Source organism: Aquarana catesbeiana, linkage group LG10, assembly GCF_042186555.1.
Source record: "Aquarana catesbeiana isolate 2022-GZ linkage group LG10, ASM4218655v1, whole genome shotgun sequence".
NCBI classification, from domain to species: Eukaryota; Metazoa; Chordata; class Amphibia; order Anura; family Ranidae; genus Aquarana; species Aquarana catesbeiana.
Window position 1 is genome coordinate 252,097,936 of NC_133333.1, and position 24,019 is coordinate 252,121,954.

A 24,019-nucleotide genomic window follows, 5' to 3' on the forward strand; every position below is an offset into this window, starting at 1 on the left:
GGTATATAGAGGGGAGGGTGAGCTCTGTGACTGCACATCACTGAAATCTCTTCTACAGAGAGGACACTGAGCATAGGAACTGCTCTACACTCACTGACCGGACACCATGTCTCCTTCCAGCAGCCCTCTACTGCACTGTGCTGACCGACAGCCCAGAAAAGTAAGTTTCTCTCTAGATTCCTGTTAGCTTGTTTATTTTTTCATTATGTTTTGAAACATTATGTTTTCTCCAAGATCTTCTCATCCTCTTACCTCAAGATTCCCCATTCTGTCATCCCTAGAGACCTTCCATCCTGTCCACCAAGAACTTTCCATCTCGACACCTCTAAAATCCCCCATTCTATTAATTCCTAAAGATTTTGCATCCCGTTTACCTAGAACTTTCCATCCTGGCACCTCCAAGATCCCCCATCCTGTTATCCCCCTAGATTTTTCATCCTGTCCTCCTAGTTCTTCCCATCCTGACTTTTCCAAGGTCTCTCATTCTGTTACCCCCTCTAGATCTTCCTCCTTCCCACACCTTCAAGATCCAACATCCTGTCATCCCTCTAAACCTTCCTATCGTGTCCTATATCTCCCCATCCTGTCACCTCTAAGATCATCCTCTAGGTCTTTCCATTCAATATCCTCTTAGATCTTTCCATCCTGGCACCTAAGAGATCCCTCAACCTGTCAATACCTCTAGATCTTCCCATCCAGTCCTCCTATATCTTCCCATCCTGTCACCCCTCTAGGTCTTGCCATCCAATGTCCCCCTATATCTCCCCATCCTGGCACCTCCAAGATCATCCTTTCACCCCTCTAGGTCTTCTCATCCAATGTCCTCCTATATCTCCCCATCCTGGTGCCTCCAAGATCATCCTGTCACCCCTCTAGGTATCTCCATCCAATATCCTTCTAGATCCCATCCTGTCCTATATCGCCCCATCCTGACACCCCTCTAGGTCTTCTCATCCAGTGTCCTATATCTCCCCATCCTGGTGCCTCCAAGATCATCCTGACACCCCTCTAGGTCTTGCCATCCAATCTCCCCCTATATCTCCCCATCCTGGCACCTCCAAGATCATCCTGTTACCCCTATAGGTCTTCTCATCCAATGTCCTCCTATATCTCCCCATCCTGGTGCCTCCAAGATCATCCTGTCACCCCTCTAGGTAACTCCATCCAATATCCTTCTAGATCCCATCCTGTCCTATATCTCCCCATCCTGGCATCCTCGGTCTTTCATTCAGTTACCTGTCTAGGTCTTACCATTCTGTCTACTCCTAGATTTCCACAGATCATTATTTTTCCTCTTGAAATAAGTCTTTTTTTTCTCCACTTTGAAGTCACTAACCATTCTGTGTCTTGTTTTTTGCAGTTGAGAAAGCCCGCCATTGAGAAGATGAGGAGAGATCGCATTAACAGCAGCATCGAGCAGCTGCGTCTCCTACTGGAGAAAGAGTTCCAGAAACATCAACTGCCCTCCAAACCGGAGAAGGCCGACATACTGGAGATGACGGTCACCTTCCTGCAGCAGCAAATGGCTGAGAAAAGTAAGTGTCCCCTTGTCCTTGATTTTATGATTCTTGCTGAGAGATGTTCAGATTGAGGATTGTAGAAGGTGACAGTGGACCTTATATAACTGACATGTGTCTTTTCCTATTCCAGATGCCTCCAGCCAAGCCTATAAAGAAGGCTACTCCTCCTGCGTCCAGGACTCTGTGAACTTCCTATCCCTGCACACACAGACAGATGTCAATCTGCAGCTGCTACAGACCCTCCATGGGGCTCAGATGGTGACCGGCGCACCATGTCCTTCTGTATTCTCCGTCTCACAGACCCCCAGCAAGAACAGCCCTCCAGACAGCAGCAAAACCCTATGGAGACCCTGGTAGAGACTTGTCTCCACTTCTCAGGACTGTGAGCTGTGTACATTGGGTTGGGTGTACAAGGAGCATACAATGCTTCCAATACTACTCAGGGGTCTGACCCTGTCACTGTATCTTATCATATTGATAGAGAGTAAGGTTATATTTAACATAATGTAATCATAAAATGATCTTCTACGACTTTATATTTAATGCTGGGATCAGATCTTAGCTCTGTTGAATTCCTATATGGAATTAGCTGTATATGTATTTCTCTATCTATCTGCTTTATTGTAAAGCTGGACAGTAAGATTAATATTCAGTCTAAGGATTATATTGTTAGTGTGAGGTTTCCAATACGGAACATATAATATATTGCATATGTATGCATGTTTACCCTAAGGGTACAGAGTAAGCCTATTAGAAGTATTCAGTTGGGCCAATGAATGGCATGGTGTCTACAGCAACCAATCAAATTGCAGCTATAATTTTTTAAGTACTCGATTCATAATGTAAGCATCTGGTTACTGCAGGTAAACACTAAGTCCATTATGAACCAGTATGGATTGTGTTTTATATTAAAACCAGAGTACATTTCACATATACTAAGTATACCAAGTTACAAAGGGGTTGATGTACTAAAGGCAAATAGACTGTGTACTTTGCACACCGCAAGAACAAGTGCTTCAGATCTTAGTAAATGAGCAGACGCTCTGCTGACCTCAATCACCCAATCACATGCAAGCAAAAATGCTGTCTTTTTATTTTCCTTGCACGTGATTGTGTATTCTTTGAAGAGTGAAGCTTTACCTCATTTACTAAGCTCTGGAGCAATTGTACTTTGCAAAGAGCACAGTCTTTTTGCCTTTAATACATCAACCCCCAAATAGACTTTGCACTTTGCAAACCAGGTACCCCCCCCCCCGCCTCCCCATTCCCGAAAGGTGCAAAATGTGGCAGCGGAGGGGGGGGGGGGGGTAGGAGGCAAACAAGCGGAGCTTCCCCTTTTGGGTGGAGCTCCGCTTTAAAGTCTATTACATTATAGATACTCAGGGGTTGATTTACTAAAGGCTAAAAGACTTTGCAAAGTGCATTTGCTCCAGAGCTTAGTAAATGAGTTCACTTTGCAAAGAATCCCCAATCATATGCAAGCAACATAAAAAACAGCATTTTTGCTTGCACTTGATTGGATGAGGGAAGTCAGCAGAGCTTCCCCTGACTTACTAAGCCCTGGAGCAACTGCACTTGCAGAGTGCACAGTCTATTTGCCTTTAGTAAATCAACCCCTGAGTATCAAGGAAGTCACTAAGTGATTGTGTCTTTCATGAAAGTGACATTTTTATATTGTAGATCTCATTTATCCATAGGAGTAGAAGGTGCCTAGTTTGAGTATGTAGAGTGAATAATCCCTAATGAGCGCACAATTTATCAAATGTGTGCGTCCAATCACTACTATATGCAACTTCAGATGTAACGATCGCTGCCATGATCACACTAACAAAACTTGCCATTGTGACCCCCCCGGCCTTAGGTCTGAGAGGCGGTGAACTGTCTCTGTCTTGCAGCGGTGACAGTTTTATTTGATGTGATTTAGTCCAGGGATAATTATTTTTCATTGCTTTTCAGTGAATTCTATTAATGTTCTATTGTAATGACAATGTATACAACTTGTAATCACCATGTGATCGTCCTTATATTATTGATCGTCTACATTGCCTTCTTGTGAAGGCGAAACCCCCGGATGTTCTGCAATATTTGCAGTAAATATTATAAAAGTTGAATATAATTCACAGTATCGTTTGCAATATTTGCCCGTGTGTATTATGGGTAGGCAATGTTTGTCTACGTTGGTTGTGTGGAGTTTATGTGACATCTCCGCTCTTGTTTGAGAAACGTCATTCTTTTTTATTTCTTTGAAAATAAAATACTTATTATAATGATACATTTGTTGTGCATTGTTTTCAAAGCCAGAACTAAGTGTGTTTAGCACAAATAATGCATCCTGTGTGCTCAGTGGTCAATTTGTCAATGTGGGGAACTACCGGGAACTCATGGGGGGGATTAGAATTTGTCTTTATCTGTTTGACTATTCACTGCTTAGCATGTGACAGCCACAGTATGTCGTTCCCAGCAATTTTATACCCCCCCCCCCCCCCTCCCTCCATACACTTCTCCATTGCTTCAAACATCCAATCATGTTCAAAGAATCTTTCCTAATTTTAAAATTACACTCAACACAATTGGCTGGAGCTCAGGATAACTTTGCATCCCCAAGAGATTTCTTTACTTCAATCTAGACAGCCAAGAGTGTGTAGAATCATTGACAGGGAGATAGATAGATAGATAGATAGATAGATAGATAGATAGATAGATAGATAGATAGATAGATAGATAGATAGATAGATAGATAGATAGATAGAGGTAGGAATGGATGGACAGATGGGTGGATAGAGGAGGAGAATGAGGGGGAGCAAGTGAAGGAGGGCCAGATAGATGGATAGCTAAGGGAGGGAGAAAGGAATAGATGGGTGGATAGATTCACTATATTACCAGAAGTATTGGGACGGCTGCCTTTACACGCACATGAACTTTAATGACATCCCAGTCTTAGTCCGTAGGGTTCAATATTGAGTTGGCTCCGCCCTTTGCAGCTATAACAGCTTCAATTCTTCTGGGAAGGCCGTCCACAAGGTTTAGGCCTGCACAGAGTCCTGACTTCAACCTGATAGAATACCTTTGGGATGAATTAGAGCGGAGACTGCGAGCCAGGCCTTCTTGTCCAACATCAGTGCCTGACCTCACAAATGCTCTTCTGGAAGAATGTTCAAACATTCCCATAGACACACTCCTAAACCTTGTGGACGGTCTTCCCAGAAGAGTTGAAGCTGTTATAGCTGTAAAGGGCGGAGCCAACTCAATATTGAACCCTACGGACTAAGACTGGGATGCCATTAAAGTTCATGTGCATGTAAAGGCAGGCGTCCCAATACTATTGGTAATATAGTGTAGATAGATTAGATAGATTAGATCCGGGGTCTCAAACTGGCGGCCCTCCAGCTGTTGCAAAACTACAAGTCCCATCAAGCCTCTGCCTGTGGAGTCATGATTGTAACTGTCAGCTGTGCAATGCCTCATGGGACTTGTAGTCCAGTTTGAGACCCCTGGATTAGATAGAGAGATAGATACTTGGATGAAGGGAGGGAAGAAGGGATGGATGGATAGAGGAATGAGGCTGCAGGGCAGATAGATAGATAGATAGATAGATAGATAGATAGATAGATATTGGATAGATAGAAACAGGGTAACCATCAGAAATTTTTGGGCCCCTTACACAGCTTTAGGCCTGGACCCCTCGCCCCCCCCCCCCCCCCGAGCCTGACCACCAACATTCCCCACGGCTTGCCTATGAGCCATTCTACCGAATCCGCACACCGGCCACCTCACCTGTACGCACCTCAGCCCCCCCTCACACACACCTGTATATATGGCAGCCCCCTCACACACCTGTATATATGTCAGCCCTCCTCACACACCTGTATATATGTCAGCCCCCCTCACACACCTGTATATATGTCAGCCCCCCCCTCACACACACCTGTATATATGCCAGCCCCCTCCCACACCTGTATATATGTCAGCCCCCCTCACACCTGTATATATGTCAGCCCCCCTCTCACACACACCTGTATATATGTCAGCCCCCCTCTCACACACACCTGTATATATGTCAGCCCCCCTCACACACACCTGTATATATGTCAGTCCCCCCTCACACACACCTGTATATATGGCAGCCCCACATACACAAATCTGTACACACACAAACCTCTGGCCCCTCCCTGTACACAAACAGCCCCCCTCCCTTTCCTTCACAGCCCCTACTTGTAACTTTCTACCTGGTCCCAGCTCGTTTTCACAAAGCTGACATGTTGCTGAGAAGCATAGTACAGGCAGATCACTGTCACACGAGGGGTGCACATGCACATCGTAGCCAGAGGTGGCAGTAAAGAGCTCAATGTCAAAAATCAATGACACAAGAACTGCAGAAGCTGTGAGATCCTTTCTATACTACACAGCACAGATCCCCTTCACCCGTCCTGCCTACTTCTGGCCCAGGCGGGCCTCTCGGGACCCAGGGCCCCTTACAGTTGTAACGGCTGTACCCCCTGATGGCGGCCCTGGATAGAAAGACAGATAGATAGATAGATAGATAGATAGATAGATAGATAGATAGATAGATAGATAGATAGATAGATATTGGATAGATAGAAACAGGGTAACCATCAGAAATTTTTGGGCCCCTTACACAGCTTTAGGCCTGGACCCCTCACCCCCTCCCCTCGCCTGACCACCAATATTCCCCACGGCTTGCCTATGGCCATCCTACCGAATCCGCACACCGGCCACCTCACCTGTACGCACCTCAGCCCCCCCTCACACACACCTGTATATATGGCAGCCCCCCCCCCCCACACACACACACTTGTATATATGGCAGCCCCCCCTCACACACCTGTATATATGTCAGCCTCCCCACACACACCTGTATATATGTCAGTCTCCCCACACACACATCTGTATATATGTCAGCCCCCCTCACACACACATCTGTATATATGTCAGCCCCCCTCACACACACATCTGTATATATGTCAGCCCCCCACACACACCTGTATATATGTCAGCCCCCCTCACACACACATCTGTATATATGTCAGCCCCCCCTCACACACATCTGTATATATGTCAGCCCCCCCTCACACACACCTGTATATATGTCAGCCCCCCTCACACACACACACCTGTATATATGGCAGCCCCCCCACACTTGTATATATGTCAGCCCCCCCACACACACCTGTATATATATCAGCCCACTCACACACACACACCTGTATATATGGCAGCCCCCCCACACTTGTATATATGTCAGCCCCCACACACACACCTGTATATATGGCAGCCCCCCCTCACACACCTGTATATATGTCAGCCCCCCTCACACACACCTGTATATATGTCAGCCCCCCTCACACACACCTGTATATATGGCAGCCCCACTCACACACACCTGTATATATATCAGCCCCCGCCTCACACACACCTGTATATATGTCAGCCCCCCTCACACACCTGTATATATGTCAGCCCCCCCTCACACACACCTGTATATATGTCAGCCCCCCTCACACACCTGTATATATGTCAGCCCCCCTCACACCTGTATATATGTCAGTCCCCTCACACACACCTGTATATATGTCAGCCCCCCTCACACACCTGTATATATGTCAGCCCCCCTCACACACCTGTATATATGTCAGCCCCCCCTCACACCTGTATATATGTCAGTCCCCCTCACACACACCTGTATATATGTCAGCCCCCTCACACACCTGTATATATGTCAGCCCCCCTCACACACCTGTATATATGTCAGCCCCCCCTCACACCTGTATATATGTCAGTCCCCCCCACACACACCTGTATATATGTCAGCCCCGCCTCACACACACCTGTATATATGGCAGTCCCCCCACACACAACTGTATATATGGGATCCCCCCTCACACACACACCTGTATATATGTCAGTCCCCCCCCCCACACACAACTGTATATATGGGAGCCCCCCCTCACACACACCTGTATATATGGCAGCCCCACATACACAAATCTGTACACACACAAGCCTCTTGCCCCTCCCTGTACACAAACAGACCCCCTCCCTTTCCTTCACAGCCCCTACTTGTAACTTTCTACCTGGTCCCAGCTCGTTTTCACAAAGCTGACATGTTGCTGAGAAGCATAGTACAGGCAGATCACTGTCACACGAGGGGTGCACATGCACATCGTAGCCAGAGGTGGCAGTAAAGAGCTCAATGTCAAAAATCAATGACACAAGAACTGCAGAAACTATGAGATCCTTTCTATACTACACAGCACAGATCCCCTTCACCCGTCCTGCCTACTTCTGGCCCAGGCGGGCCTCTCGGGACCCAGGGCCCCTTACAGTTGTAACGGCTGTACCCTCCTGATGGCGGCCCTAGATAGAAAGACAGATAGATAGATAGATAGATAGATAGATAGATAGATAGATAGATAGATAGATAAATATTAAAAAACAGCATTTTTGCTTGCACATGATTGGATGATGGAAGTCAGCAGAGCTTCTGCTCATTTACTAAGATCTGGAGCAACTTTGCAAAGTGCACAGTCTATTTACCTTTAGTAAATCAAACCCTCTGTCAGTGGCATTGACTCCTCATGATGTAAATTATTGTTCATGAAACACGTTGTCATTTGTGATGCAATTTTGTCCATCTGTATATCCTGCAAGATTCTGAATCGAAGATTTTGGTTGAAAGTCATATAAACTGATTACCGTATATCTGTATGGGACTGGTGCTGGTAAATCAGTTCTTTGTATAATAAAAGTTTTTAACATTGTATATGTTTTTATTTGTGAATACCGAATAAAATTACGATTTTATACATAACTGTAATGTATGTGTTGATGTGCCTCCAAAAAGTCCCATGGGCATCCGTATACTAAATAATGGAATAAAGTGTTTATTTCTTTTCTTTAGCCTTATAAATATTGCACTCACCCTCCTGCTCTTTATAAGCAATATAAAGTCAAAGTGGACTTTGCAATATGTCACATGTTAAAGGGCATCTTGAAGCAGGTCTTTCCCACACTTCTGTCCTACAGCTTGCCCCCTGCATCCTACATTATTCACTATTATTAGGGGCTCCAGATGCCACCTTGCGGTGTGACACACGTCCATTGTCCCCGCCGCTCTGTGATTGGCTGCTGAGTGTGGGAACCTCTGCAAAGTCTGATCCTCACACATTATTATGCAGAGTGAGGGGTATATAGAGGGGAGGGTGAGCTCTGTGACTGCACATCACTGAAATCTCTTCTACAGAGAGGACACTGAGCATAGGAACTGCTCTACACTCACTGACCGGACACCATGTCTCCTTCCAGCAGCCCTCTACTGCACTGTGCTGACCGACAGCCCAGAAAAGTAAGTTTCTCTCTAGATTCCTGTTAGCTTGTTTATTTTTTAATTCTGTTTTCTATCTAGATCTTCTCATCCTCATACCTCTAAGATCCCCCATTCTGTCAACCCTAGAGATCTTCCATCCTGTCCACCTAGAACTTTCCATCTTGACACCTCTAAAATCCCCCATTCTATCAACTCCTAAAGATTTTGCATCCCGTCCACCTAGAACTTTCCATCCTTGCACCTCCAAGTTCCCCCATCCTGTTACTCCCCTAGATTTTTCATCCTGTCTTCCTAGATTTTCCCATCCTGATATTTCCAAGGTCTCTCATTCTGTTCCCCCCACTTTTAGATCTTCCCATCCCCACACCTTCAAGATCCAACATCCTGTCATCCCCCTAAACCTTCCTATTCTGTCCTATATCTCCCCATCCTGACACCTCTAAGAACATCCTCTAGGTCTTCCCTATAGGTCTTCCCATTCAATATCCTCTTAGACTTTCCCATCCTGTCACCTAGAAGATCCCTCGTTCTGTCAATCCCTCTGGGTCTTCCCATCCGGTCCTCATATATCTTCCGATGCTGGCACCTCCAAGATCATCCTGTCACCCCTCTAGATCTTCCCATTCAATATCCTCTTAGATCTTTTCATTCTGGCACCTAAGAGATCTCTCATCCTGTCAGTCCCTCTAGATCTTCCCTTCCAGTACTCCTATATCTCCCCATCCTGTCACCACTCTAGGTCTTGCCATCCAACGTCCTCCTATATCTCCCCATCCTGTCACCACTCTAGGTCTTACCATCCAACGTCCTCCTATATCTCCCCATCCTGGCACCTCCAAGATCATCCTGTCGCCCTTCCCATTCAATATCCTCTTAGATCTTTTCATTCTGGCACCTAAGAGATCCCTCATCCTGTCAGTCCCTCTAGATCTTCTCTTCCGGTCCTCCTATATCTCCCCATCCTGTCACCCCTCTAGGTCTTGCCATCCAACGTCCTCCTATATCTTCTCATCCTGGCACTTCCAAGATCATCCTGTCACCCCCCTAGGTCTTCTTATTCAATGTCCACCTATATCTCCCCATCCTGGTGCCTCCAAGATCATCCTGCCACCCCTCAAGGTATCTCCATCCAATATCCTTCTAGATCCCATCCTGTCCTATATCTCCCCATCCTGGCATCCTGGGTCTTTCATTCAGTCACCTCTCTAGGTCTTACCATTCTGTCTACTCCTAGATTTCCACAGATAATTATTTTTCCTCTTGAAATAAGTCTATTTTTTTTCTCCACATCCATGCAATTACTATGAAGTCACTAACCATCCTGTGTCTTGTTTTTTGCAGTTGAGGAAGCCCGCCATTGAGAAGATGAGGAGAGATCGCATTAACAGCAGCATCGAGCAGCTGCGTCTCCTACTGGAGAAAGAGTTCCAGAAACATCAACTGCCCTCCAAACCGGAGAAGGCCGACATACTGGAGATGACGGTCACCTTCCTGCAGCAGCAAATGGCTGAGAAAAGTAAGTGTCCCCCTTGTCCTTGATTTTATTATTCTTGCAGAGAGATGTTCAGATTGAGGATTGTAGAAGGTGACAGTGGACCTTATATAACCAATGTGTGTCTTTTCCTATTCCAGATGCCTCCAGCCAAGCCTATAAAGAAGGCTACTCCTCCTGCGTCCAGGACTCTGTGAACTTCCTATCCCTGCACACACAGACAGATGTCAATCTTCAGCTGCTGCAGACCCTCCATGGGGCTCAGATGGTGACCGGCGCTCCATGTCCTTCTGTATTCTCAGTCTCACAGACCCCCAGCAAGAACAGCCCTCCAGACAGCAGCAAATCCCTATGGAGACCCTGGTAGAGACTTGTCTCCACTTCTCAGGACTGTGAGCTGAGTACATTGGGTTGGGTGTACAAGGAGCATACAATGCTTCCAATAGTACTCAGGGGTCTGACCCCGTCACTGTATCTTATCATATTGATAGAGAGTAAGGTTATATTTAACATAATGTAATCATAAAATGATCTTCTACGACTTTATATTTAATGCTGGGATCAGATCTTAGCTCTGTTGCATTCCTATATGGAATTAGCTGTATATGTATTTCTCTATCTATCTGCTTTATTGTAAAGCTGGACAGTAAGATTAATATTCAGTCTAAGGATTATATTGTTAGTGTGAGGTTTCCAATATGGAACATGTAATATATTGCATATGTATGCATGTTTACCCTAAGGGTACAGAGTAAGCCTATTAGAAGTATTCAGTTGGGCCAATGAATGGCATGGTGTCTACAGCAACCAATCAAATTGCAGCTATAATTTTTTAAGTACTCGCTTCAAAATGCAAGCATCTGGTTGCTGCAGGTAAACACTAAGTCCATTATGAACCAGTATGGATTGTGTTTTATATTAAAACCAGAGTACATTTCACATATACTAAGTATACTAAGATACAAAGGTGTGCAGTTGCACACAGCAAGAACATTTGCTTCAGATCTTAGTAAATGTGCAGACGCCCTGCTGACCTCAATCATCCAATCACATGCAAGCAAAAATGCTGTTTTTTTTAATTTTCCTTGCACGTGATTGGGTATTCTTTGTAAAGTGAAGCTTTACCTCATTTACTGAGCTCTGGAGCAATTGCACTTTGCAAAGAGCACAGTTTTTTTGCCTTTAGACTTTGCACTTTGCAAACCAGGTACCCCCCCATCCCCAAAAGGTGCCAAATGTGGCAGCGGGGGGGGGGGGGGGGGGGGGCGAGGGGTAGGAGGCAGACAAGAGGAGCTTCCCCTTTTGGGTGGAGCTCCACTTTAAAGTCACATTGCATTATATTATGTATTACAATATATTATATATTATTAGTTACATTATAGATACTCAGGGGTTGATTTACTAAAGGCTAAAAGACTTTGCAAAGTGCAGTTGCTCCAGAGCTTAGTAAATGAGTTAAGTCTTCACTTTGCAAGGAATCGCATTAAGGAAAATTAAAAAAAAAACATTTTTGCTTGCACTCGATTGGATGAGGGAAGTCAGCAGAGCTTCCCCTCATTTACTAAACACTTGCACAGTTCAGAGTCTATTTGCCTTTAATAAATCAACCCCTGAGTATCCAGGAAGTCACTAATGTGATTGTGTCTGTCATGAAAGTGACATTTTATATTGTAGATCTCATTTATCAATGGGATTAGAAGGTGCCTAGTTTGCCCCATGGTAATCAATCATAATCCTATAATATATTTTTTTTAGGAGAATACAAAGTGGGATCTGATTGGCTGATTTGAGGCAACACTGGCAATTCGAATCCCATACCTTTCCTAAATATAGCCCAATGATTAATAATATTTGTATAATGTGTTGCATATTTTTGCAACATTTTATTGCAACAAGGATGCCGACAGCTGCAAGGGAATTGAAATGAAGAACCCGGTGAGTGTTCATGAATGCAGCATTCTTGGGTGACAAATATAAGCTGGGGGGGCACATGGGCGATTGTTTTTTTTTTTTTGTTAGCGCGATTGTGCAATTGATTGAATGCGACATATAGGGAACAATGGAGTGTAACATGTAGCATGTAGAGTGAATAATCTCTAATGAGCGCACAATTAATCAAACATGTGCAATCAATCACTACTATATGCAACTTCAGATATAACGATCCCTGCCATGATCACACTAACAAAACTTGCCATTGTGACCCCCCCCAGTCTTAGTCCTGAGAGGCGGTGAACTGTCTCTGTCTTGCAGCGGTGACAGTTTTATTTGATGTGATTTAGTCCAGGGATAATTATTTTTCATTGCTTTTCAGTGAATTCTATTAATGTTCTATTGTAATGACAATGTATACAACTTGTAATCACCATGTGATCGTCCTTATATTATTGATCGTCTACATTGCCTTCTTGTGAAGGCGAAACCCCCGGATGTTCTGCAATATTTGCAGTAAATATTATAAAAGTTGAATAGAATTCACAGTATCGTTTGCAATATTTGCCCGTGTGTATTATGGGTAGGCAATGTTTGTCTACGTTGGTTGTGTGGAGTTTATGTGACATCTCCGCTCTTGTTTGATAAAACGTCATTCTTTTTTATTTCTGTGAAAATAAAATACTTATTAAAATGATACATTTGTTGTGCATTGTTTTCAAAGACAGAACTAAGTGTGTTTAGCACAAATAATGCATCCTGTGTGCTCAGTGCTTATGGAAAATATAGAATGTTCTGTGTGGTGGAGAAACTTTTCCAATTTGTCAATGTGGGGAACTACCGGGAACTCATGGGGGGGGGGGGGATAGAATTTGTCTTTATCTGCCTGACTATTTGCTGCTTAGCTTGTGACAGCCACAGTATGTCGTTCCCAGCAATTTTATACCCCCCCCCCCCCCCTCCATATACCTAATTTTAAAATTACACTCAACACAATTGGCTGGAACTCAGGATAACTTTGTTTTGCTTTAGTAAAACACCCCCAAGAGATTTCTTTACTTCAATCTAGACAGCCAAGAGTGTGTAGAATCATTGACAGGGTGCATAGACGTGTGCACAGGGTGTGCTGGGTGTGCCTGGGCACACCCTAATCATCCTGTGTGGTCCCGACTCCCCCTGCTTCCTCTCTCCCCCTGCAGTGCTGCCAGCTTTCCCCCTCTCCCCTCCTCTTCCTTCTCTGAATGAACACAGCAAGTGATCTGTTACGGATCGCTCCTGTCTTCGTTCTTAACTGAAGCATAGTAAACTATGTTTACTGCAGGTTGCAGAGAAAGGGACTGGGAAATCTCTGTCCTCAGTGTCTTTCTCTGTCTCAAAAGTGAGACATCAGGGGTCTGTTTAGACCCTTGATATTTCACCAAAGCCCCATAACGGGGCTCCTAAAAATGTTTTTATTAAAATAATATTGTAAAAATAAATTGTAAAAAATAATAAAAAATAAAATTGAAAAAAAATAATAAAAATTAAAAACCACTGATATCATCCACTGCTCTACTGACACCAATCTTTGCTCTACTGACACCGTCCACTGCTCTGCTGATATACACTCATGTGTGATTGTGCTCTGGTGTGCACACCCTAATGCAGGGGTCTCAAACTCAAATTGCCTGAGGGCCACATGACAAGTTTTCATATCCCATGGGGGGCCGCATGCAAACTTTTAAAACTTCAAAAGCAATGAACTATACCAGCAATAATATACTATACCAGGGGTCTCAAAGTACCGGCCCGCGGGCCATTTGCGGCCCGCGGACCGGTTAAAAATGGCCCGCAGGCAGGGCTGATAAAGGACTAGAGGTCGACCGATATTTGGCCATTAGGTCGATATATAGCACTGGCCGCTGCTCTTCCTTCCTTCTCCACACTCAGCGCTTGATGCTTGTGTGAAACTGACACGTAACAGGAGGAGAGAGACAGAGGGATCTGTCAGATTTGAGGTTGATGTCGGGGGTGGGCGGGACCCGGCCGGGGTGGGCGGGACCCGGCCAATATCAAACACCAGCCAATGGGATCTGGGCGGGCAGCTACGTGTATGTGGCCCGCCCCTTTTCTTAAGCAGCCCAATCATTGGCTGGTGTTTGACAGCTGCTGGCCCCGCCCACCTCGGCCGGGTCCCGCCCACCCCGACATCAACCTCAATTCTGACAGATCCCTCTGTCTCTCTCCTCCTGTTACGTGTCAGTTTCACACAAGCATCAAGCGCTGAGTGTGGACAGCTCCTTGTCAGTTTCACACACTGTTACACTCCGCTCAGTGTGAAACCTGCCAGTGGCACCTGCCTGTGCCAATCAGTGCCATCTGTCAGTGCCATCTGTCAGTGCCAGCTGCCAGTGCCACTGCCAATCAGTGCCACCTGCCAGTGCCAACCAGTCTGCCATTGCCACCTGCCACCTCCAACCAGTACCACCTGCCAGTGCCACCTGCCACCGCCAATCAGTGCCACCACCAACCAGTGCCTGCCAGTGCCACCGCCAACCAGTGCCCCTGCCAATCAAAGCCACCTGCCAGTGCCACCTTCCGCCACCTGCAAGTGCCACGCCAATCAGTGCCACCTGCCAGTGCCAACCAGTGCTTGCCAGTGCCACCTGCCACCACCTGCCAGTGCCACGCCAATCAGTGCCACCTGCCAGTGCCACGCCAATCAGTGCCACCTGCCAGTGCCACGCCAATCAGTGCCACCTGTCAGTGCCAATAGTGCCACCTGCCAGTTCCAAACCAGTGCCACCTGCCAGTTTCAAACCAGTGCCACTTGCCAATGCCTGCCAGTGCCACCTTCCAGTGCCAACCAGTGCCACTGCCAATAAGTGCCACCTGCCAGTGCCATTGCCAATCAGTGCCACCTGCCAGTGCCATCTGTCAGTGCCAATCAGTGCACCCTCCAAACAGTGCAACGTGCCACCTGCCAGTGCCACCTGCCAGTGACAGACAGTGCCACCTGCCAGTGCCACCTGCCTAAGCCAACCAGTGCCATCTGTACTGAGGACATCAAGTGTTTGGTAGAGTGACAGGAGCAAGCAGGGAGGAGTGGAGTGGGTGAGGTTTTTTTTTTTTCAAATCGGCCTAAAATATCGGCCACAAAAATCGTCATCATATATCGGCCATCGGCTTTACCTCTCCATCTCTTCTGTCCTCTCCGCTGCACGCTGCTGCAGCCCAGAGAGAGAACAGAGCTGAGAATGGAGCGGAGGAAGGATCCGCTCATCGATCCGCCCACCTAGGCATTGACGATCGACCAGAGCTCCAAACCAGGGTCCTGCTGCCACCTCAGGGCGGGAGATTGTGTTCTCTGGGTCCCCTGTCACTAGGCCTGTATGGAAGCCAGGAGGAGAGGATTTGGGAGGCAGATGATCCTGACTGCCAGGAGAGGTGAGTGAGCCATCACACTGAGGCAAAGTCCTTAGTGGGGTGACTGGGGTAGAAATTTGTGCAGTGTGGGGGGTATTTTATGCAGTGTGGAGGGTGATTGTGCAGTGTGGGGGGTAATTGTGTAGTGTGGGGGTATTTTATGGAGTGTGGGGGGTATTTTATGGAGTGTGGGGGGTATTTTATGGAGTGTGGGGCTATTTGTGCAGTGTGTGGCTATTTGTGCAGTGTGGGAGGGGTAATGCTGGGTAGTTAATAATGCGTTTGCTGACACCAATGCTGGGTTAATAATGCGCTTACGGACACCAGTACTGGGTATAATGCGTTTGCTGACACCAGTGCTGGGTATAGTATAGTGCAACAGGCTGCGCACACCAATGACAGGGAGATAGATAGATAGATAGATAGATAGATAGATAGATAGATAGATAGATAGATAGATAGATAGATAGATAGATAGATAGATAGATAGAAGGGAGGGAGGAATGGATGGACAGACAGGTGTTTAGAGGAGGAGAATGAGGGGGAGCAAGTAAAGGAGGGCCAGACAGATGAATAGCTAAGGGAGGGAGAAAGGAATAGATGGGTGGATAGATTCACTATATTACCAGAAGTATTGGGACGCCTGCCTTTACACACACATGAACATTAATGGCATCCCAGTCTTAGTCCGTAGGGTTCAATATTGAGTTGGCTCCGCCCTTTGCAGCTATAACAGCTTCAACTCTTCTGGGAAGGCTGTCCACAAGGTTTAGGAGGGTGTCTATGGGAATGTTTGACCATTCTTCCAGAAGCACATTTGTGAGGTCAAGCACTGATGTTGGACGAGAAGGCCTGGCTCGCAGTCTCCGCTCTAATTCATCCCAAAGGTCTTCTTTTCAGGGTTGAAGTCAGGACTCTGTGCAATCCAGTCAAGTTCCTCCACCCCAAACTCGCTCATCCATGTCTTTATGGACCTTGCTTTGTACACTGGTGCTCAGTCATGTTGGAACAGGAAGGGGCCGTCCCCAAACTGTTCCCACAAAGTTGGGAGCATGAAATTGTCCAAAATGTCTTGGTATGCCGACGCCTTAAGAGTTCCCTTCACTGGAACTAAGGGGCCAAGCCCAACCCCTGAAAAACAACCCCCATATCATAATCCCCCCTCCACCAAATGATTTGCACCAGTGCACAAAGCAAGGCCCATAAAGACATGGATGAGCGAGTTTGGGGTGGAGGAACTTGACTGGCCTGCACAGAGTCCTGACCTCAACCCCATAGAACACCTTTGGGATGAATTAGAGCGGAGACTGCGAGCCAGGCCTTCTCATCCAACATCAGTGCCTGACCTCACAAATGCTGAATGAGGGTGCAGATAGATAGAGAGAGAGAGAGGGAGAGAGAGATAGAGATAGATAGATAGATAGATAGATAGATAGATAGATAGATAGATAGATAGATAGATAGATAGATAGATAGATAGATAGATAAGGGAGGAAGGCATGGATGGATGGACATATGGATAGAGAAGGGAAATAAGGGAAGGAACAAGTTAAGGTGGGCAAAAAGATAAAGTTATAGAAGAAAAGATGGATGGATGGATGGATGGATGGATGGGTAGATGGACATTTGAATAGAAGGAGGGAGGCAATGAGTGATGAAGGGATGGATGGATGGATGGATGGGTGGATGGATGGATGGATGGATGGACAGATAGGCAGGTGGACGTATAGATAGATAGATAGGGAGAGGGAGGGATCAATTGAAGAAGGGATGGATGGATGGATGGATGGGTGGATGGATGGATGGATGGATGGATGGACAGATAGGCAGGTGGACGTATAGATAGATAGATAGGGAGAGGGAGGGATCAATTGAAGAAGGGATGGATGGATGGATGGATGGATGGATGGGTGGGTGGATGGATGGATGGATGGATGGATTGGCAGATGAGCAGACAAATGGATGAACACATAGATGGACAAAGGGATGGATAGACAGTCATATGAATATCTGGATGAATTGATGGACATTTTCTTAAAGAAGAACACAACTGTATCTGAGCACCACAATTTGAAACTTAGTAGATTTTTAATCTTCAAAGCAAACTCCCCCATCCATCCATGTCTCCATGCTTTATTTTGTCGAAAAATCACTTTGAAAAACACCCTCCTAGCATTTCTAGCCACGGCCATCTCGAGTAAGGGCAGATGATTCATGTAGCATTTACTTCCCGGAGTCCGCCTGCCCTTAGCTCGGGCATGCAAGAAGGAGGGTGTGTTTAGCTGGGAAAGCGCCTCCCCCCATGAAGAATCCTGGGATGTATAGGATTTCTCCAGAGCCTCTCCCATCCTCTGGAACTCGCTACATCCACCTGTCCGGCTATCCCCTACTCTTGCTACCTTCAGGCGATCCCTGAAAACTCATCTCTTCAGGAAAGCCGATCACATCTCCAACTAATCTCCTACCACTTCCATCAGCTCATTCCCCACAGTTACAACCTTTTGTACTACTTGCCCCACCCTATTAGATTGTAAGCTCTTCTGAGCAGAACCCTCCTGATCCTCTTGTATTTTGTTGTATTATAACTGTATTGTCTCCCTTTTATATTGTAAAGCTCTGCGTAAACTGTTGGCACTATATAAATCCTGTATAATAATAATAATAATAATAATATATGACATCATTTTGGCCTAGGCCAGAAACCAGGAAGCAACTAAAGAAAGAAGTTTAAAACAAATAAATATGTTCTACCTTCCTATCTATTTACTAATGCTAGCCGCATGAGGATTAGAAACCGCCAGGGTTGATTGAGAGAGTTTAGTTCTGCTTTAACATGTGGCATAAGAAGTAAAAACCACATACACATTCAAGATATACACCGTTTTATTACTTGTTGAAGTCATATACAGATCTGAAATATAACAATGAATATATAAATATTTCTATAACAATAAAGAATATTTGTAGCACATGAACCGTGATTGGGTACAGATCCAGGACACTGACAGACCACTGATTGGTTGTCACTATAATGATGTCATCCCATCTGATATAAAGCATTACACAGTTATTATCGGGATGATGACAAGAAGACGTTCACCTGTTTCAAATACAAAAAAATTGCAATTTACAAAATAATTAAATAGATTCAATTTGAATCCAAACAGAATCTCCTTGTCACAATGTACAAAGTTCCCCACAACCCCGGAGGAGTCACATGAATGTCGCTTGGTGCAAGCGTTGTATGACCAACAGAGCAATCCGGATCCACTCTGCTCTTACTATTCAACACATGCAATATGCATTACTTGTTTATAATACTTTCCATTTTTCAGGACTGGTAATACCGATAAGCTAATTGCCGCATTAAAAAAAAAAATTAGCTGCAAAGCCAGTGCCGACGCCAGGAAAAATCAGCTGTAAAAACACTCTTTTAGTAGCTTTTTGTATTGGCGTTAATGTGCGTTTCGCCGCGTTTCTCTGCCTTTTCTATTTTCCGCTCCCAAATACAATTACTACAGCGTCCAAGTCGCATGACATGTCAAAATCAATGGTTCCCTAAGAGATCCGTCTTAACTGATCTGACTTTCAGCCCATTGATTTGAATGGAAGTCGCATCCAAGTCAGATCATCATGACCCGACTTTTGGCATGCGACTTGTGCTCTGAGGATTCTGAAGGGGAATCCCACGCCAAAATGTAAAAGAAAAACGGCGTGGGGGTCCCCCCCTCTCCAGATCCATACCAGGCCCTTTGAGTCTGTTATGGATCTTGAAAAAAGAACCCACATCAAAATGAAAAAAAAAAATTGGAGCAGGCACCCCCCCCCCCCCCAGATCCATACCAGGCCCTTTGAGTCTGTTATGGATCTTGAAAGAGACACCCAAAATGAAAAAAAAAAAAAAACGACATGGGGTTCCCCCCCCTCTAGACTCATACCAGGCCCTTTGAGTCTGGTATGGATTTTGAAAGAAAACTCCATGGCAAAATGAAAAAAAATGGCGTGGAGTCCCCCCCAGATCCATACCAGGCCCTTTGAGTCTGGTATGGATCTTAAAAAAGAACCCCACGCCAAAATGAAAAAAAAATGGCGTGGGGTCCCCCCCAGATCCATACCAGGCCCTTTGAGTCTGGTATGGATCTTGAAAGTAAACCCCACGCCAAAATGAAAAAAAAAATGGTGTGGGGTCCCCCCCAGATCCATACCAGGCCCTTTGAGTTTGGTATGGATCTGAAAGAGAAGCGCACGCCATGAATGCAGCCACTGTGCCCATCAAATGCCGCCACTGTGTCATCAATTGCAGCCACTGTGCCCATCAAATGCAGCCACTGTGCACATCAAATGCAGCCACTGTGCCCATCAAATGCCGCCACTGTGCCCATCAAATGCCGCCACTCTGCCCTTCAATTGCAGCCACTGTGTCCATTAATTGCAGCCACTGCGCCTTCAGCCAATCAGGTGACGGGTATTAGACCCGCGTCTCCTGATTGGCTGAGAGGCGGTTCAGTGTTATAAAAGCGAATATTTATTCACTTTTCTAACGGACCTGGGTGGAATGCAAGCGCAATGCTCTGTGCTCCAAGTCCACCTTTTTTGAAGCCTATTAGAGCCTCTGGCTCTAATTAGGTGCCCCAAAAAATACCCCCCGCTGCTGAGGTGCCCAGCGTCCCAAAAGGGGCCGGATGCATGAATAGGGGATGGCAACGGCAGCCATGGATAGATTCATACAATGCATGAATCTATCTATTCTACACAGAAGGGGCGGCGCCCAGGCGCCCCTAATGAACGCGCCGTCACTGGAGCGCACGCAAATATGTGACCTCTTGGCGGGCAAGCGGCCACAAATATGCGCACAATAGTGCAAATAGAGCTGTGCCCGGGGAGCGCGCGACCTGCCCACTCCCAGCACAGTTACCGACGGCTAACGGAAAGCTCCCGTTCACTGCTTGTGATCAGGCGCTTTCCAATCATGTGACCGCCCGTGACAGCCAATCACGGCGGTCACATGACTATAAGCCCTGCCCTGCCCTGCCTCCCGGCATTCTAAACCTCTTAAAGGGCCGGCAGGCGCCAGCTCCTAGGGGTTAAACTATGTACGAAATAGTATCCAAAAATGGAAAACAATAAATTCCCATAGGGAAGCTTCTCACAAAATCAAGCTCTTCTACCAAGCTCTGCTCACTAAGGCAACAAGGAAGGAGTCCGCCTACAAAGTGCAACGTCTACACAAGACTTCATTGTGTAAAGAGTTCAAGCACAAGTCAGTCCAGGTGACAATTTCATCACCAGGGTCTCCATAGGGTTTTGCTGCTGTCTGGAGGGCTGTGCTTTCTGGGGGTCTGTGAGACGGAGAGTACAGAAGGACATGGAGCGCCGGTCACCATCTGAGCCCCCTGGAGGTTCTGCATCAGCTGAGGGTCTGTCTGTGTGTGCAGGGATAGGTAGTTCACAGAGTCCTGGAAGCAGGTGGAATAGCCATCTCTATGGACTTGGATGGAGGTTGCTGTCACATCTGGAATAGACAAGACACATGTCAGTTATATGATGTCCACTGTCACCTTCTACAATCCTCAATGCCAACATCTCTCAGCAAGAATCATAAAATCAATGACAAGGGGACACTTACTTTTCTCAGCCATTTGCAGCTGCAGGAAGGTGACCGTCATCTCCAGTATGTCGGCCTTCTCCGGTTTGGAGGGCAGTTGATGTTTCTGGAGCTCTTTCTCCAGTAGGAGATGCAGCTGCTCGATGCTGCTGTTAATGCGATCTCTCCTCATCTTCTCAATGGCGGGCTTCCTCCACTGCACAAAACAAGACAACGGATGGTTAGTGAATATGTTGTGAACAAGGCTGTATTATGCCGAAATGCGTCAGCTGTTTTTAATCTTGACCTTTATGTAGCAAATAAAGATTTTCATAGGATCCTGGAGTTGCCGGCTAAATCTTTACTTGGAGCAACGGATGTTTAGTACCTCTGTTATCACCAGCAGAGTCTATAGCAACCTAACATTGATTGGCTGATACAATACATAGGGGTTGATTTACTAAAGGCAAATAGACGATGGGCCTGGCGAAGTGCAGTTGCACTCTACAAGCGCAGTTGCTCCAAAGCTTAGTAAATGAGCAGAAGCTCTGATGACTTCCATCATCCAATCACGTGCAAGCAAAAATGCAGTTTTTTTTTTTATTTTCCTTGCATGTGATTGGATATTCTTTGCAAAGTGACCATTCATCTAATTTACTAAGCTCTGTAGCAATTACAGTTGCAGAGTGCAACTGCACTTTGCAAGGTGCACAGTCTATTTGCCTTTAGTAAATCAACCCCAGTTAGCCTATAGAGTTCAAATGCATCCCTTAATAAATACAAAATATTATTTCCCTATAAATAAAATGTATCTCCTAATAGATACAGAATACTATTTCCATATAGATAAAATGTATCCATTAATAAATACAAAATATTATTTCCATATAGTTAAAATGTAGCCCTTAATAAACACACAATATTAATCTCATATAGTTAAAATGTATCCATTCATAAATACAAAATATTATTGCCATATAGTTCAAATGTATCCGTTAATAAATACAAAATATTAATCCCATATAGTTAAAAAATAGAAATGAACAGTTTATATAAAAGAACTGTAATGAATACCAACTACAAGGTTCTAAAGATAAGCCTAATTGATTAAAGAATAAGCACGGTAACCCAGATTTGATCAAAAATGTTACTGCAAAAGTGGAAATACACTTTAAGTCAATTAAAATAATGATATGATGACTGGGGGGGGGGGGGGGGGCAAAGCTAAGATGAAATACATAATAATGGAATGGAAATAGGAAGTTAGTACTAGAGGGAAATCTCACCTTTCGGAGCCTATTGGCCTCTTGATGATCCAATGTCCTCATACTGCAGGGTGCCATGTTGGGGGAGCTGGTAGCAGTCAGGCAGAGGTGTGTTTGGGGGGGGGGGGTGGTGCTGTGTGTCTGTTGGTAATCAGCCCACCCCTCTATATATATACCCCTCTCTCTGCATAACAATGTATGGAGAGCTGGCATGGAAGAGGTTCCCACACTCAGCAGCCAATCACAGAGCAGCGGGGACAATAGACTTGTGTCACTCTGCACGGTGACATCTGGAGCCTCTAATAGCAGAGGATAATACAGGATGCAGGGGGTAGTGTGGGAAAGACCGGGGACAAGATCTTATCTCACAGAATGACACATTGCAGTTTTTTTGAGAATGGACTAAATTATATGTAACATTTTTTACTTGCAATAATTGTTGTTTTTCAGATTTAATGCTGATTGCATTGTCTTTTTGCTTGCTGTAACAATACAAAGTTGAAAAGCTTTAACTAAGTACTATTTGCAGCAAATTTTTGTAGATGACTGATTTTTCAGGTTTTTGGCATTTTTTATGTGAATGCTGCCCTCGGCGAAGGATGACTTTCTTTCTGAATTTAAATGAAACGTAGTACATACCAAGGAACCAGGTTCAAACACCCAAATTCAAGTATGTGAGGAAAGCAGAGTATGGGCTTCCATTAATGTATCAGGCACAGATATCACAGCGATCTAATGGGGGATGTAATTAGGGGTGGGGCAACTCATGCATGTGGCTCAAAATTGCTCCCTTGAGAGTCTGGCACGGTCCTAGTGTGCCGATATCTGTCAGATAAAGCCTATCACACATATGACAATCTGACTGTACAATCTAGAGCGTTCTGTGAGCATGAACACCTGAGTATTCCGGACACATTCACACCTGAGCATTCCGTGAACATAAACACCTGAGTGTTCCGTGAACATAAACACCTGAGCGTTCCATGAACATAAACACCTGAGCGTTCCATGAACATAAACACCTGAGCGTTCCATGAACATAAACACCTGAGCGTTCCGTGAACATGAACACCTGAGCATTCCGTGAACATGAACACCTGAGCGTTCCGTGAACATTAACACCTGAGCGTTCCGTGAACATTAACACCTGAGCGTTCCGTGAACATTAACACCTGAGCGTTCCGTGAACATGAACACCTGAGCGTTCCGTGAACATGAACACCTGAGCGTTCCGTGAACATAAACACCTGAGCGTTCCATGAACATGAACACCTGAGCATTCCGTGAACATAAACACCTGAGCGTTCCATGAACATGAACACCTGAGCGTTCCGTGAACATAAACACCTGAGCGTTCCGTGAACATAAACACCTGAGCGTTCCGTGAACATAAACACCTGAGCGTTCCGTGAACATGAACACCTGAGCATTCCATGAACATAAACACCTGAGCATTCCGTGAACATGAACACCTGA

At 45.5% G+C, this 24,019-nt stretch overlaps 3 protein-coding genes across 3 annotated transcripts; 2 read left to right on the top strand and 1 right to left on the bottom strand.

The window, feature by feature from the left end:
• Positions 1 to 32: 32 nt before the first annotated feature.
• On the top strand, positions 33 to 3,790 carry LOC141111379 (transcription factor HES-5-like). The gene is made up of 3 exons (XM_073603633.1): positions 33 to 160; positions 1,361 to 1,535; positions 1,651 to 3,790. Exons 1-3 carry the CDS (start codon positions 107 to 109, stop codon positions 1,875 to 1,877), a joined length of 456 nt encoding a protein of 151 aa, XP_073459734.1. The 5' UTR covers positions 33 to 106; the 3' UTR covers positions 1,878 to 3,790.
• Positions 3,791 to 8,748: 4,958 nt separating this feature from the next.
• Positions 8,749 to 11,583, top strand: LOC141111382 (transcription factor HES-5-like). Its single transcript, XM_073603636.1, has 3 exons — positions 8,749 to 8,883; positions 10,207 to 10,381; positions 10,498 to 11,583. The coding sequence occupies exons 1-3, from the start codon at positions 8,830 to 8,832 to the stop codon at positions 10,722 to 10,724; spliced, it is 456 nt and encodes a 151-aa protein (XP_073459737.1). The 5' UTR covers positions 8,749 to 8,829; the 3' UTR covers positions 10,725 to 11,583.
• A 9,264-nt stretch (positions 11,584 to 20,847) lies between these two features.
• LOC141111383 (transcription factor HES-5-like) lies at positions 20,848 to 22,621 on the bottom strand. The gene is made up of 3 exons (XM_073603637.1): positions 22,565 to 22,621; positions 21,321 to 21,495; positions 20,848 to 21,206 (listed from the first exon to the last, which is right to left on the bottom strand). The coding sequence occupies exons 1-3, from the start codon at positions 22,619 to 22,621 to the stop codon at positions 20,977 to 20,979; spliced, it is 462 nt and encodes a 153-aa protein (XP_073459738.1). The 3' UTR covers positions 20,848 to 20,976.
• Positions 22,622 to 24,019: the final 1,398 nt, after the last annotated feature.